Source organism: Malus sylvestris, chromosome 12 (genome assembly GCF_916048215.2).
Source record: "Malus sylvestris chromosome 12, drMalSylv7.2, whole genome shotgun sequence".
NCBI lineage: Eukaryota > Viridiplantae > Streptophyta > Magnoliopsida > Rosales > Rosaceae > Malus > Malus sylvestris.
In genome coordinates, this window is record NC_062271.1 from 23,867,011 (window position 1) to 23,881,884 (window position 14,874).

General features: G+C 36.4%; 1 protein-coding gene across 1 annotated transcript in view; it reads left to right on the plus strand.

The window, feature by feature from the left end:
* Positions 1–10,974, plus strand: part of LOC126593344 (probable LRR receptor-like serine/threonine-protein kinase At3g47570) — a 33,383-nt gene extending 22,409 nt beyond the window's left edge. Inside the window, exon 2 of the mRNA XM_050259386.1 lies at positions 10,359–10,974. Within this exon, the coding sequence (XP_050115343.1) occupies positions 10,359–10,810 (452 nt within the window). The 3' untranslated portion in view covers positions 10,811–10,974. The remainder of the gene's footprint in view (positions 1–10,358) is intronic.
* The last annotated feature ends 3,900 nt before the right edge of the window (positions 10,975–14,874 follow it).

Sequence of the window (14,874 nt, forward strand, 5' to 3'; positions counted from 1 at the left end):
ACACTACTATGATCGAAAATTACCAACGGGTGAAATTTATGATAGGAAATGGCTCGTGTACTAAAAAAAGTTGGATAAAGTCTTTTGCTTTTGTTGTAAATTGTTTAAAACAATTGACTCAAAAAGTGAGTTAGCAAAAGATGAAATTAATGATTGGAGACATCTTGGTGTGAAGCTTGACCAACATGAAAAGAGTAAATAGCATCTCACTAATTCGAGAACTTGGGTTGAGTTGAAATGTAGATTGACAAAAAATCAGATAATTGATAAAGAATTTCAAATGCGAATCAAGAAAGAGACAAATCATTGGAAACTCAGAATTATTGTTGTTGTGAAATGTCTTGCCATACGTAATTGGAACAAATGAAAGACCTTATGAAGACTCTAATGGCAACTTCTTAGGTTTACTTGAAATGATTGCGGAGTTTGATCCAATAATGCAAAAGCATTTTCAACTCATTGAGAATAAAGAGATTCATCATCACTATTTGAGCCATAAAATCCAAAATGAGTTAATAGCTACTTTAGCTTCAAAAGTCAAAACTGCAATTATTAAAAAGGTAAAAGAAGCCAAATTTTTTTCTGTCATTCTTGATTGTACTCCTGATGCAAGTCATGTGGAACAGATGACTTTAATTTTGAGATGTGTTTACTTGTCAAGTAGGTCAATAAATATAAGAGAGTATTTCATGGAGTTTTTAAGTGTGGAAGATACATCAGGACAATGACTTTTTAATGAGTTGCAAGATGTCCTAAAGTCTCTTGATCTTGATATTGATAATGTGAGGGGACAATGTTATAATAATAGATCTAACAGGAAAGGGAAACACCAAGGTGTCCAGAAAAGATTGCTAGACATAAATCCCAGAGCCTTTTACATGCCATGTGGTTCTCATTATCTTAATTTAATAGTTTGTGATATGGCAAGTTCATGTCTTAAAGCAAAATCTTTTTTTGGAGCATGTCAATGCATATATACGGTGTTTTCCAACTCTATAAAGCGTTGGAATATTTTGCTTGAACATATTGATGATTTAACTTTGAAGTCATTGTCAACTACTCGATGGGAAAGTCACATTGAAAGTGTTAAAGCAATTAAATCCCAAGTAGCCCAAGTTAGAAATGCTTTGTTTACGTTGATGGAAATTACTGAGAATCCTCAATTGAGTAGGGATGCAGGATGTTTAACATCAGGAGAACTTTCCAGTTTTGATTTTGTATTAAGTTTGGTTATTTGGTATGACATTTTGTTGAAAATTAACATGGTGAGCACAAAATTACAATATGAAGACATGTGTCTTGATGTTGCTGTAAAGGCATTGGAAGTACTTGTTAACTTTTTTGAAAACTACAAAGAAACTGGTTTTGCTTCTGCCATGCGTGATGCTAAAGAAATTGCACTTGATTCGGAAATTGACCTTGTTTTTCAAACTAAACGTCATAAACCTAGAAAAAGACATCATGATGAAGTTGATGGTAATGAGAGGGAACAATAGTCTGCTGAAGAATCATTTAGAACAGATTATTTTTTTGTTATAGTGGATATTGCTCTTTCTCAACTGAAACACAGGTTTGAACAATTAAAGGCTTTTGAATCTATTTTCACAAGAAAACATGAGATGAATAGATGGTGTCCTGTAGTTATTAGAATTTTGAAACATATTCTTTTGCAATAGAATCAATAATTTGCAACCTTAGTTCATTTTTGGCGTTTGTGCAAAACTACACTAGTACTTTTGTAACACCATTGAATGAAATTCTATGTGTTGCATCTATAGGTGCTTTGAATTTTTTTTTTTTTTGTTTTAGAAATAGGCATTGTTCAATTTAAGAAATTGTGATAGTATCCGTATTCAGTTCTAGAAATAATCAGTGTTTAGTTTAAAATGCAATATTTATAAAACTATAGAAAAATTATCCACACTATTTCAAAAAATTAAATCAAAATTACACACATTATTTCTGGAAGATAACAAAATAAACACTATTTCTGAAACAATAGCAAAATAATCCACACCATTTCTGAAACTAAAACAAAATAACTCACACTATTTCTGAAACTACAGCAAAATAACCCACATTATTTCTAAAACTGAACCAATATAACTCATATTATTTCTGGAACCACAACAAAATAACTCACACTATTTCTAAAACTAAACCATAATAACCAACACTATTTCTGTAAGGGAACAAAATAAACAATATTTCTGAAACTACAACAAAATAACCAATGTCATAGCTCGTCCCGAGATTTTCATATCGGGGACGTGAATTGACGGATTTACCCTTGACGTTACTAAGGTATGTGTGTGTAATGTTATTTGGTTTAAATTATTATAAGTTTTGGGGATAAAAAAATTTGGTTTGCATTTTGTTTGTATGGTTAGGATGAAAATGGATGGTGTGGATTAGATTGGACCACACACAGGACCTCTCTCCCTCTCTCATTCCCCGTGTCTTCTCTGTCTCTCTCCCTCACGACTCTCACTCTCTCCCTCACCCTCAAACGTATGGACCACACCCAAAAACCTTCCAAACGTCACGGATCGAAGCTATTAAGGTATGGTTCTTCATCATTTTGACGTTCTGAGTTGAATGGTACTAGTTTTAGGAAGTGAAACCCTCGATTTCACGTGAAACCCGAACCTTCATTTTTGGTCACTGTTCATGCACACGTGAAATGTTGTGTTTCAGGGAATTCTAAGCTTATAGTGAGCTTAGTGAGGTCCCAAGGAAGCTCGGAGTGCTTCGTTTGAAGGATTTGGACGCCGGGATCGCGAGGGTTAAGTTTGGCCGATTTTGCTTCTATTTTTCCGGTGAGATTTAGTTTTTTTTTAAGCTTAAAAGTAGTGTATCGTGATTCTACATGTTTGGGGCTTCATTTTTGTATAAAATGTGAAGAAAATGGTTGAGAAACGAAGGAGAACGAGACGTTCAAAGTTTGGCCGGAAACCGACCGCCGGAAAGTTCAGTCCGGCGAGCCCGAGGTTGAAGATGGTGCGCGTGGGGGCGCGTGTCCCCGTGCCTGTCCTGGCGCGTGGGGGCGCATGCGGCCTCCAAAAATTTTTCTAAAAATTACTCGACGTCCGTGACGTCGAGTAGGTCGATGTGGTATATTCATATACCCAATTTGAGCATCGTATGAGAAGTTATTTTGAATTGTTGGTTATGTGTTTAAATTAACGTTTTTATAGTTGTTTCACATATAGGTGACACTTATCCCGAGGACGAGCGCATCCAGGGACGTCACGGGGGTTACGACCCATCGACTTATCAGTGAGTGGGCAGTTTTGTTTTCGTATTACCTATATACTACTGTTTTTCCCAGAAAATGCATTTATATGAAAATTATGATTTAAGTTGCCATGCATGCAAATGTTGAGATATTTAGTTTGATAATTGATGCATATATATGTTAATTGACGCGGTGGACACACATGTGAGTTTTTATATTATGCAGATGAGTTATTTTATGAGAATTGCATTGAAAGCTCAAAACCTGCACCCTAGGTGTTAGTGCTTATATTGTTATTCACCACACCGCACTCTCGCCTTGGATCCAAGTAGGTGGATGTCGTACAGACCATGTGAGGGTTCCGACATGCTAGTCGTATAGATCACTAAATGTGATTCCGACTAGTGGGTGACCTTAGTTATGCGCGCTGATGATTGATGAGAGAAGCACTAGAGCGTATTTATACACCTTTCATCGTACAGACTATTATACGTAGTTCCGAGTGATGTGCAGTGTAGTGCCGTATAGGTCACAATTGGTGACTCCGGCAGGGCCGTATAGGTCACTGTGGTGACTCCGGCTGAGTGGGATGTTGAGCTTTAGAATCAGCCGTACAGGACCATTGTAGGGTCTCCGGTTAACTTATTATTTCACCTTATTGATATTGATGCATTTCTGATTATATTTGGCATGGCGTGGCATATTATTTCTAAGATGTTATGTTGATGGATATGAGCTGAGTTTTGATGATATGTGTATATATATGTTTATATACTATTTTTCTGGGAAAGTATACAGGTTTTATGGTGAGGGGTTAGAAACATTTTAAATGAAATGTTTTGGAAAATCTTTGATTTTACTGACCCACTCATCTTTGTTTTGCGCCCCTCCAGGTTCTAGTTAGCTGTTGGTGGCTCTCGAGGTCTTTTTCGGCATTCTGACAGACGTTCTGCATGTAGGACTCACCTGCGGGTGATGTATTTTATTTTGGTCCTACTTGACTGCACTTAAACCTATGCTCTGAATTTATGTGTTACCTTATAACTCATCCTGTTATTCTAGTAGGTGGTTCTACTAGAGATTTGGTTTGAATTCCATCTTGTATGTTATTGTTTTGCTTCCGTGTCGCACTTATGGTTACGTCACGCTGACGTGACAGCCAGCACGCCTGGATCCTCTGGATCGGGGTGTGTCAACCAACACTATTTCTGAAATTGAACCAAAATAAACAACATTATTTCTGGAACTACAACAAAATTACACACTATATCTGGGAAAAAAAAACCTGAACTAAAACAATCCACACTATTTATAAAAGAAAACAAATTTCTGAAACTACCACAAACCTACACTATTTATGAAATCAAACCAAAATAGCTCAAACTATTTCTAGAACTACAGAAAAATAATCTACACTATTTTTTGAAACTGAAACAAAATAATGCACACTATTTTTAGAATAACAACAAAATATACATCTATCTCATAGATGATAGATTATACGTTTTTTCTATAAAATAAATGAATATGTTTTGAATTAATTAATTAATTAATCTTTTTGCCCGTGAAAAATCTGATATTGGTCCCTTGAAGGCCACAGGAAAATAAGCAACTTTTGAGCCTTAATTTCCAGGGGAAAGAAAAAGTAGATGAATGAGTATTTATCTCTAAAGTGGTTCATCTAACACTAAAAGATAGAACCCGGACCAACCCCAAGACTAGAAGAAACCGATGAAGGGCTTAAAATACGTAGGCCGGTGGCAAAAATGCGTTGGAGGTCGAACTCCATCTTCCACTTGTAAAATCGGGCCCACTTATATTGAAAGTGGTATATTCACTCCTCCAAAAAAATATTCTAATGACCCAAGCTCTTTTCATTAAAACTTTCCAAATTAAAAGCATTAAAAGTATTAAAAGCTTTAATCAAGATTGTAGGCTCCGTTTTTTACTCAAGGTTGTGTCCATATAAAATCTCTATATGTGAGTACATACATTATGTATTCAGTGAGTCCTTATACTTTAGAGACTCACTTTCCAATTCATTAGAGATTTATTTTGTCTCTATATTTATTTTATAAATATTTATTATGATGGTTGTTCTTATTTAGGGATTCCACTTAAGATGTAGATAATTGAAACTCTTCCTACCAGTGCCACCTTTAACATGTCACCCCCAGGACCAGCCAAATATAATAAATCTTGGTTTATAATTTTATAGTGGGTGAACAATTTATTACAAAAGCCAAAAAAAGGCATGGACCGTCGTGCAGTTTTTACCATCCGGCGAGGATCCTTTTCCTATACTCTAGTCCTTTTGTATCTGTACTAAAGCAAAAATTGATATAGGACAAAATATGGATCAATTCTGACGAAGAAAGATAAAGAAAATAAAATGTTTTAAATTTTGAAAAAAGAAGAATTGAAGTTTGGAAATATTGAATTCAATTTATATGGTGACAGAAAAGACAGTAAGAAATATTTTGGTGTCAGAATTAGGCATTTAATTGTCAATTGATATAAGGACATATTAAACACTCAATTCTGGCACCAGATAGTTCCTACTACCTTTTTTGGTCACATATCGATTGAATCCAATATTTTTGAACCTTAATTCTTCATTTTCAGAATTTGAAATATTTTATTTTCTTTATGTTTCTCCATTAGAATTAACTCGTATCTTGTCCTACATCACACTCTTCCACTTGAATCGAGTTCGTCTTAAAATTGCCTTTGACATCAAGAATCACAGACCTAAATAAGCACGTATAATCTCTGACATGAGGAGCCAGAACTTCTTCAAACTTGGATTGTACAACCATGTAGTCGATTCCCTAAATAAGATTTGAATATGTAGTTGACTCATCTTGTTGTCCGGGTTCACATGCCTGGTTTGATAATGGCATATATCCTACTACCATGTCGACCTCGATAGTTTGAGTTTTATCAATACCTTATTCGTCATGGATGCTAACTTGATTGTCTTCTTCTATTATGGCTTCCTCTTCAATCATGACACACTTTTAATTGGCGATTCTACTTCCTTTTCTCGAATTTCCTCCTCCATCTTTTCTTGGCATAGGGGATCATCAAATGATTTTTACTCACCTACTTTGTCTTTGAAAGTAGCATTTTCCGTTCTTAGAAGATACGAATTATATTCAAACGAAAATCATACCTCCACAATAACTTTCTCTTCATCCTACGCCAAAATCGGATATGATTCTTTCCTTCTTTCTTTCGTGTATTTTGCAAACTATCCCACCAAAAAGCAATATTTTCCTTTAAATGAAAAACAACCTGTTAACACAGGGTCCTTTCCAAACCCGAAAATAGTGAGAGCCCAAAGAAACAGCGGTCTAAAGGAAGAAAGAAAGGACGGCCCGAAGGAAGGAAGCGAGACCAAGGCCTAGCTGGAAATATCTTATTCTCACAGTTTTGGATGAAAATAAGCTGAAAACGTGAAACAACAAAAATGAACTTATTCTCACAGCACAACAAAAACAGTTTTTTTTTTTCTAAACATAGCAATACCAAACCAGCCGTTAATTGAGCTTTCGCTTGCCGACGCCTGTCCAGGACACCAAATGTGAGCAAACACAAAGGGATGGGATCAAAATACAAGTAGGGGTGTTTTGTGGGTGGTTGGACAGCCACGTTGTTCAGACATCCACACCTAGAATTTCTCCAGTGGGTGGCCTGCTGATAGGAAACAAACGTTAGATCACATTAATTGCTTCCCAAAGAAAGTCAAATCTCCTCATCTCCTCAACGAACCCAGTAATGAAGAAGCAGACTCCTCTTTTAAACACTGAATTCAACAAACAAACTACAATGGAAAAAGAAAAGCGAAATCAGTATTCAGTATTCAGTATTTACAACAAAATGGAGCTTTCGTATACTTACTGTACGAATTTTTTGTTTAAATTCCTTCCCGGGTTCTTTCTCTTATGCATGATCTCGTGCCCGGAATCCACATTCGGAAACAAATCTGATCGCCTCGCTCTGCTGGACTTCAAGAGGAGAATAATAGAAGATCCTCTCCATATCATGAACTCATGGAATGATTCGGTCGATTTGTGCAGTTGGGTTGGCGTTACGTGCAACCATGCGAACAAAATGTTGGAAGCTAACCAGCTCCTGGAGTCGGGGAGTCGAAGGCAGCAAGATACTCCCGAGCAAAAGGATGTCATCTGCATCGAAGAAGAAGAAAGAAAATGAAGGGTTCTAGTCTCCAACGGCTAGTTTTGTTTTTTAAATGTTTGTGTAAGTGTGTGAGTGACAAGTGTACACTCCAGATTAAATCATTTAACCCCAAATGAAGGGTTAGGATGTAATCTGGAGTAGTAAGGCTTAATGGTTGTTAAAGCCTCTTGTCAATCACCTTTTAGAAAAGTATGGGTGATGGAAATGCACCATACTCTTGTGTAATGTTCACTCTACTTATTCAATTAAGTCTGCTGCATTATCTGCACAGCAGAAATCAATCTCCAAGTTCCTTCTTTTTCAATTTCTCTACTATCCTACCCAAGAAACCGATTCAAACACTCAATAAAAAAAAACACAAAACAAACAAATTTTATCACAAAAGAGTCATGATCTTGAACTTGGAAGCTCAAAAATTGGTAGGCTCCGTAACGCCTTCAGTCGGAAATCTTACTTATCTTACTGGAATCAACTTGATAGACAACAACTTTCACGGCGAAATTCCTCAAGAAATCGGACGTCTACTAGGCTTGCAGTATCTCAACCTGTCTTCGAATTCTTTCGGTGGGAAAATTCCAACTAATATATCTCACTGCACGCAGCTAAGAATGCTCGATGTTGGTGCAAATAAGCTTACTGGGTCAATTCCAAACCAACTCAATTCGTTGTTGAATTTAACTCATTTTTGGGTTGATGAAAACAATCTCACCGGTACAATTCCGGATTGGATAGGAAACTTTTCTTTCTTGTATGCCCTCTCTCTTGCTAACAACAATTTTGAAGGAAGCATACCAAATGCATTCGGGAGGTTGACAAGCTTGGGAAGATTCGTAATTCCAGGAAACAAACTTTCCGGTACGGTTCCTTCTTCAATCTATAATATATCGTCGTTATACTATATAACATTTACTCAGAACCAGCTGCAGGGAGAGCTCCCACAAAATGTGGGGACTACTCTTCCTAATCTTGAGATATTTTCTGGTGGTGTCAACAAATTAACCGGAAGTATTCCTGTTTCATTGTCAAATGCTTCTAAACTTCGAATTCTTGATTTTGCCGAAAATGGCCTCACGGGAAAATTCCCTGCTGAAAATTTTGGAACTTTGAAAGGCTTGGTGAGACTAAACATTGATGACAATAGGCTGGGAAGTGGGAAAACAGGTGACCTGAGTTCTCTCAGTTTTCTGGCCAATTGTACTAATCTTGAGGTGTTAAGTTTTAGTCGTAATCGTTTTGGAGGGGAATTGCCAGAGTCCATAGGCAACCTTTCGACAAAACTGAGAATTTTTACAATGGGGGGAAATTTATTGCATGGAAGCTTCCCTACCCGGGTTGTGAATCTTGTAAACTTGATCAATCTAGGAATGGAACAAAACTATCTTGGTGGTAGTGTCCCTGATGTGATCGGTAAGCTTCAGAAGTTGCACGGGCTGTATTTGAATCTTAACCAATTCTCTGGGACAATCCCGTCGACGCTAGGCAACTTGACTTCAGTCACAAGGCTCTTCATGGAGGGGAATAGGTTTGAGGGAAGCATACCTCCGAGTCTCGGGAACTGCCAAAGCTTATTGATGCTTAACCTTTCTAGTAATCAGCTAAGTGGCACCATACCTAAAGAGGTTATCGGGCTTTCATCTCTATCAATTTCTTTGTCCATGTCGAACAATTCTTTGACTGGTTCTCTACCATCTGAAGTGGGCAAGTTGGTACATCTCTCGGAGCTAGATGTATCAGGAAACAAGTTATCGGGTGAAATCCCCATAACCCTTGGCGACTGTACTAGTTTGGTGAGCCTACATTTGGAAGGTAACCAATTTGAAGGAACAATTCCTCAATCTCTAGCCAACTTAAGAGGTTTGGAAGAAATAGATATTTCAAGCAATAATTTATCTGGCCAGATTCCTGAATTTTTAGGTAAGCTTGGAGCTCTAAAGCAACTCAATATTTCCTATAATGAATTTGAGGGTGAATTGCCCACAGAAGGGATATTTTCAAATGCGAGTGGTTTCTCGGTTCTTGGAAATAATAAGCTCTGCGGTGGCATCCGAGAATTACGTCTACATGTATGCACCAGCAAATCTCAAGGACTACTTTCCCCGAAAGTAATGATCCCTCTAACTTGTGCAATTGCATTAATAATTACTCTATCATGTTTCATTGCTGCTTGTGCATTGGTGACAAGGTCAAGAGGTAGACCTTTAACTTCACGTTCTAATGAAGAATCAAAATTAGGTGTCTCTTATTTACAACTCGTTGAATCAACCAACGGGTTCTCTCTAGAAAATCTCATTGGTTCGGGAAGTTTTGGTTCTGTATATAGAGGAGTACTCTCTGGTAATGGCATGATAGTTGCCATTAAGGTGTTAAACCTTCAACAAGAAGGAGCTTCCAAGAGTTTCATTGATGAATGCAAAGCTTTAAGAAGTGTAAGGCACCGCAATCTTGTCAAGATCATAACTGTATGCTCGAGCATTGATAGTCAAGGTAATGAGTTCAAAAGTCTAGTTTACGAGTTCATGGAAAATGGAAGCCTGGACCCTTGGCTGCATCCAAGGGACGACGAACAATCTCCAAACAAGAGATTGAGCCTTACCCAAAAACTGAATATAGCCATTGATGTCGCTTTTGCACTAGATTATCTACACCACAATTGTGAAACATGCATTGTTCATTGTGATTTAAAGCCAAGCAATATTCTTCTTGACGAAGATATGGTTGCTCATGTTGGTGACTTTGGCCTAGCAAAGTTCCTCTTGGAGGCATCAAATGGTACAACCTTGTCAGTAGGGCTAAAAGGTTCCATAGGCTACATTCCTCCAGGTATAGATTTCTATAATCCTCATTTGTTATATTTTTTAGCACTAAAGAAATTTCAAATATGCTATAAATTCTAAGCATGAACTATTTTGAATGGTAGAGTATGGGATGGGAGGACAAGTCTCCACACAAGGAGATGTTTATAGTTACGGGATACTGTTGCTAGAAATGTTCACAGGAAAAAGGCCAACCGATGACATTTTCAAAGATGGTCTAAGCATTCACCAATTCACCGCCATGGCATTGCCGGACCATGTCAAGGACGTAGTTGAGCCCTCATTGCTACTCGAAACAGATGATGAAGATGTTGAAGAAGATGATGATGGCGACGGATATGGGCATAAAATACGGGAAAGACCACTGGCCAAATACAAGGATACCGGCCCGGACAAAGCAAAAAGACTGGAGGAATGCCTGTATTCGGTGATAAAAATAGGCATCTCGTGCTCCGCAATATCACCAGGAGAGCGGATGCGTATGGATGTGGTTGTCAACAAAATGGGTGCACTCAGAGACTCATATCTCAACTTAAGAAGAAGAAGAAGAAGATGAAGATGATGACGATTGCAATGTGCAACACCAGGCTAAGTTTCTTTACCTATTCCAATCTATATATAGCTTTTATCTGTATGCAATAAATTATATGTATAAATGTATGTGACATCATGTAAGATTGAATCAATATTTTATCACTCTATATATTTGTCTCTTCATAATCGCAGGGCTTGTAATTTGGTTGGTTTAAGAGCATTTCATGCTTGCACCTGAACTACTCAAGAGTTCTATTACCTCTTTCCTTACTTCGGTTATATAAAAAACACTAATCACACAATTTGATACTACTTTTCTAAAACAAAACTTTTCAATCATGTTGAAGGAAGAGATATACGCCAACAAAACAAAGAGATATTATTCGATAGACAAGGGAATACTTACCAGGTCAGGAAAAGAGGTTCTTTGAGGCTTTTTATCTGGTTATGTAAATTTGGAATAAAGGAAAGAGAAAAAAAATAGAGGGATTTGATTTGGAGGTTTTAGTGTAAAGGTCACAAAATATTTCTAATACTAAGATTGGGTCAATCAACATTTTATGTTTTCAAGTCGAAGTCATTCATTTTCGACAGGAAGTTTTCATTACAATTTGTGAGAAATTCTAATGAACTACTTAATCTCACAACTTTATAAACCTACTGGAAAGTTAATTAACACCATGTGCTAATAAGTTGGTTTGAAAGTCAGGTTCGTATCTTCGCTTCATGGTTCGCATTGGTTTGAAACTCAAGTTTGTATCTATGCTTAAGGGTTTCAAAGTATGTTGAATTATCTGTGTTCGCATGTGTGTTTATTTTATTTTGAATTGGTTGAATTAAGATGTACATTTTTTAGATTAATCTAATTAAAAATGCATTAAGGAATGAAGAACCCGCAGCAACACGCTGGCCAGTTTTCTAGTTATGTCCATTATGTGTACGGAAATTATAAAACTCTTAGCAAAATGGTAGCCTCATATGAGCTAGAAATATCTTGGCCATATTAATTATTTGAGACAAGCTGATAAGTTGTGAGGCAAACTGATAGCTCGTTTGAATATAATTTTAAAGTTACTGAAAGCGCTTTTTGTGAAAATATTTTTGGAATTAATCCTTAGTAAATATGCAAATAAAATTTGGAAAAGCACTTTAAGTGCTTTTGGAACCAAAAAACATTTTCTCTAAAAGCGTTTTCAATCATTTTACAAGTCATGTAAATGATAGACCTTAATGTTTCCTAACACGTCTTAATTGAGCTTTTGCGTGTTTCCTAACACGACTTAATGTTTCCTAACTCAGATTCTGAGTATTTCAATCAGGCAGTCCTGATTCGGTACATCTTTTACCTGCCCCACGATACAATTCTCGTTGCAAGCTGATTCCTCATCCTCTCCTTCCCTCCTTCAACAAACAACGGGTCTAAAACTTCATATATTTGTTCAGGCAGTGCTTTGCTAACAAAGTTATGGTGTTGTAGTCCGTCTTAAAAAATGTTGTCGGTGGGCCTTTTTCCTATGAACATGTAAAGCCAGGAATTGTCGAGATGAGGCGAAATTTAATAGCGTAAAGATGAGCCAAGAACAAACCCAGGTTCCAAATCCACTCTCACACAGATAAGCCAAGAACAGTGCTCAGATTCTTGCTCACGGACAAATGCAGAAAAGAGATCAAAAAACGGCTATTACATAGAGATCAATACCAGCAAACATTTCAGCACGCTGGGCTTTATCGAGATTTCATATCATATGGGCTTTGTGTATAGTAGGCCCAGAAGGCTCTTCTAGTCATCTAAAGAAAATGTGTAAACTGTCAATTTAGTTTCTGAATTATCACCTTGGTGAAAATTAGGTGCCTAAACTATTTTTTTTTTTCAGAAAATTCAGTTCTTGAATTATAAAAATCTGTCAATTTCATCCCTAATATTATATTCGAAGCTACTATATTCAAATTTCTGTCAATTTTTAAGTCACGTTACTTGTATGTGATACAAATTGGAGGGTAAATTCGTAATTTTTCATAAAGAAATAGTGTATGGAGTTAAGATGATAGGTTCACAACCTATATGAAATGTTAAGGGTTTATAGGCGAGAAAATTACAGTATCACACTATAAAGTGTGTCAAGTGACTTAAGTTGACGAAAAATTGGATAAAATAACTTTGAATATAATAGTAGGAATGAAATTAGCAATTTTTAATGAATTTAGGGACTTATTTTACCAAAAAAATATTCATAGACCTAATTTCAAGGACTAAATTGGCACTTCACCCAAAGAAAATTATAGGCACTCTCTCACAAGGCTTTCTCTAGTGTGTACATCGAAATTGCACGTTTAAATTACACATTTGAACAAGAGTTATTAAATTATTTGATTTAACAAACTGTAACGACCCTTGTTCATATGCGTAATTTAAAAGTACATTTTTAACGTGCAGGGGAGAAAATTCAACTTTCTGGCTCCATTAAGCCATTGACTGGGGGAAGAAAGTTGCCTCAAACGGAAGCAAAAACTCCAATAGCATGATGTAAAATATTCATCTTTGCTGCAATACGTAAATAAAAATACAAATTTACGTCTTTTTACATCTTTTAAAGGTGGGCACAACCTCAAAACCAATTTTAACTTTTCCATTCAAATTTGCTTCCTTCAGTATTGAATTTCTGAATATTTGAGACATTTGGATAAAGATGCTGGTAGAGTATAACCCATACTGTTTTTTAAAGATTTAGAAATCTAGTCATTCCAAGCCCATCGAGCGCAAACCTTATCTAGAACTCCCAAAAAATGGGCAAATTCTTTATTATCATGCTTATTTCTTCCTCGCACACACCCTCATTATCTTCTTAAATAACTTTCTCGGCATGGCCGGCCTAGGCCCAGTGCCACATGGGCAGCTGTCCAAGGCCCCAAATTGAAGGGGGCAAAAAAAAAACCCCAAATAACTAGGTATAAATATAAAAAAATAAAAAAAGTCCAGAGCCCAAATAGGGGCTGGAGGGCAAGAGCTCAAGAAAGTTTTAAAAAGGGCCCAGGTTTTGGGATTTGGACCACTCAGTCCAAGTTTTGGGAATTACAGCCAAAAAAAAAAATCAGACATTAGACTATTAGAGGGACCACTTGGTCCCCATTTTACAACCCTTTCCCGATTTCCCATAACCTTACAACCCTAATTCCCACCCGGGCCACCCCCCTTTGTTCCCCACTTCCCCCACTTCCACCCTGCCGTTCCTCAGTTCCTGACCCCCTTTTCAAAAGTTCAACAGCAAGTTGTTGCACGCAGGCAGACAACAGTCACAGAACATTGGGCATTGGCTGCTCAAGTGCAAGAGCATTTACTCACCACCAACCCCTTTGAGTTTTGAGGTAAATTAATTTTTAAAATTTGAATTATCAATTCATACTTTAATATAAAATTTTGCAAGTGATATAGAATTATATGATAATTGATGTATAGAATTGTTGTTGATGAATTGATTTCTTGACTAATTTAATTATTTGATTTCATTTCAAACCCAATTTTTAGGTTCAATTTTTATAATATGTTAGACTTTGTGTAAGTGTTTTTATAATATATAATATGTGTTGAAATGATAATTTTGATAGGATATTTTTGTTATATCATGTGTAGGTAATTTTTGCAAACAAATTATCGAAGCCATATCTTTTAGGAAACAACTCTCTGGTAATATGAAAAGGAAAAAAAAGGCAAAGGATAACGAAATTGCCGAAAGTTTAAGATGATCTCTTAATAAATTTTTCTCTACAAAGAATGTGAAATCCCCTTCCCGGATTTCACTGTTATAATGCACGTGTTTGTATTCTTAAGATTTTATATTATTTTTTCGAGAATTTATATTAAGTTATTTGAAGTTATACTTTAATTAAACTAGTTGCGAAGTTTAGAGTTTGGAAATTAATTATTTAAAATTCTTAGACCGTTCGAGGTCACAATTTATATCTTTGGATAGAGCTGGATCTCACGAACGCGTAGGCGCAAACCGTTCATGAAACGGATCTATAACGAAGAAGTTAGAGACGTTTTAGTTGTTGGAAAATAAATAATTAAAAGTTTAGAAGCTGCCAAGT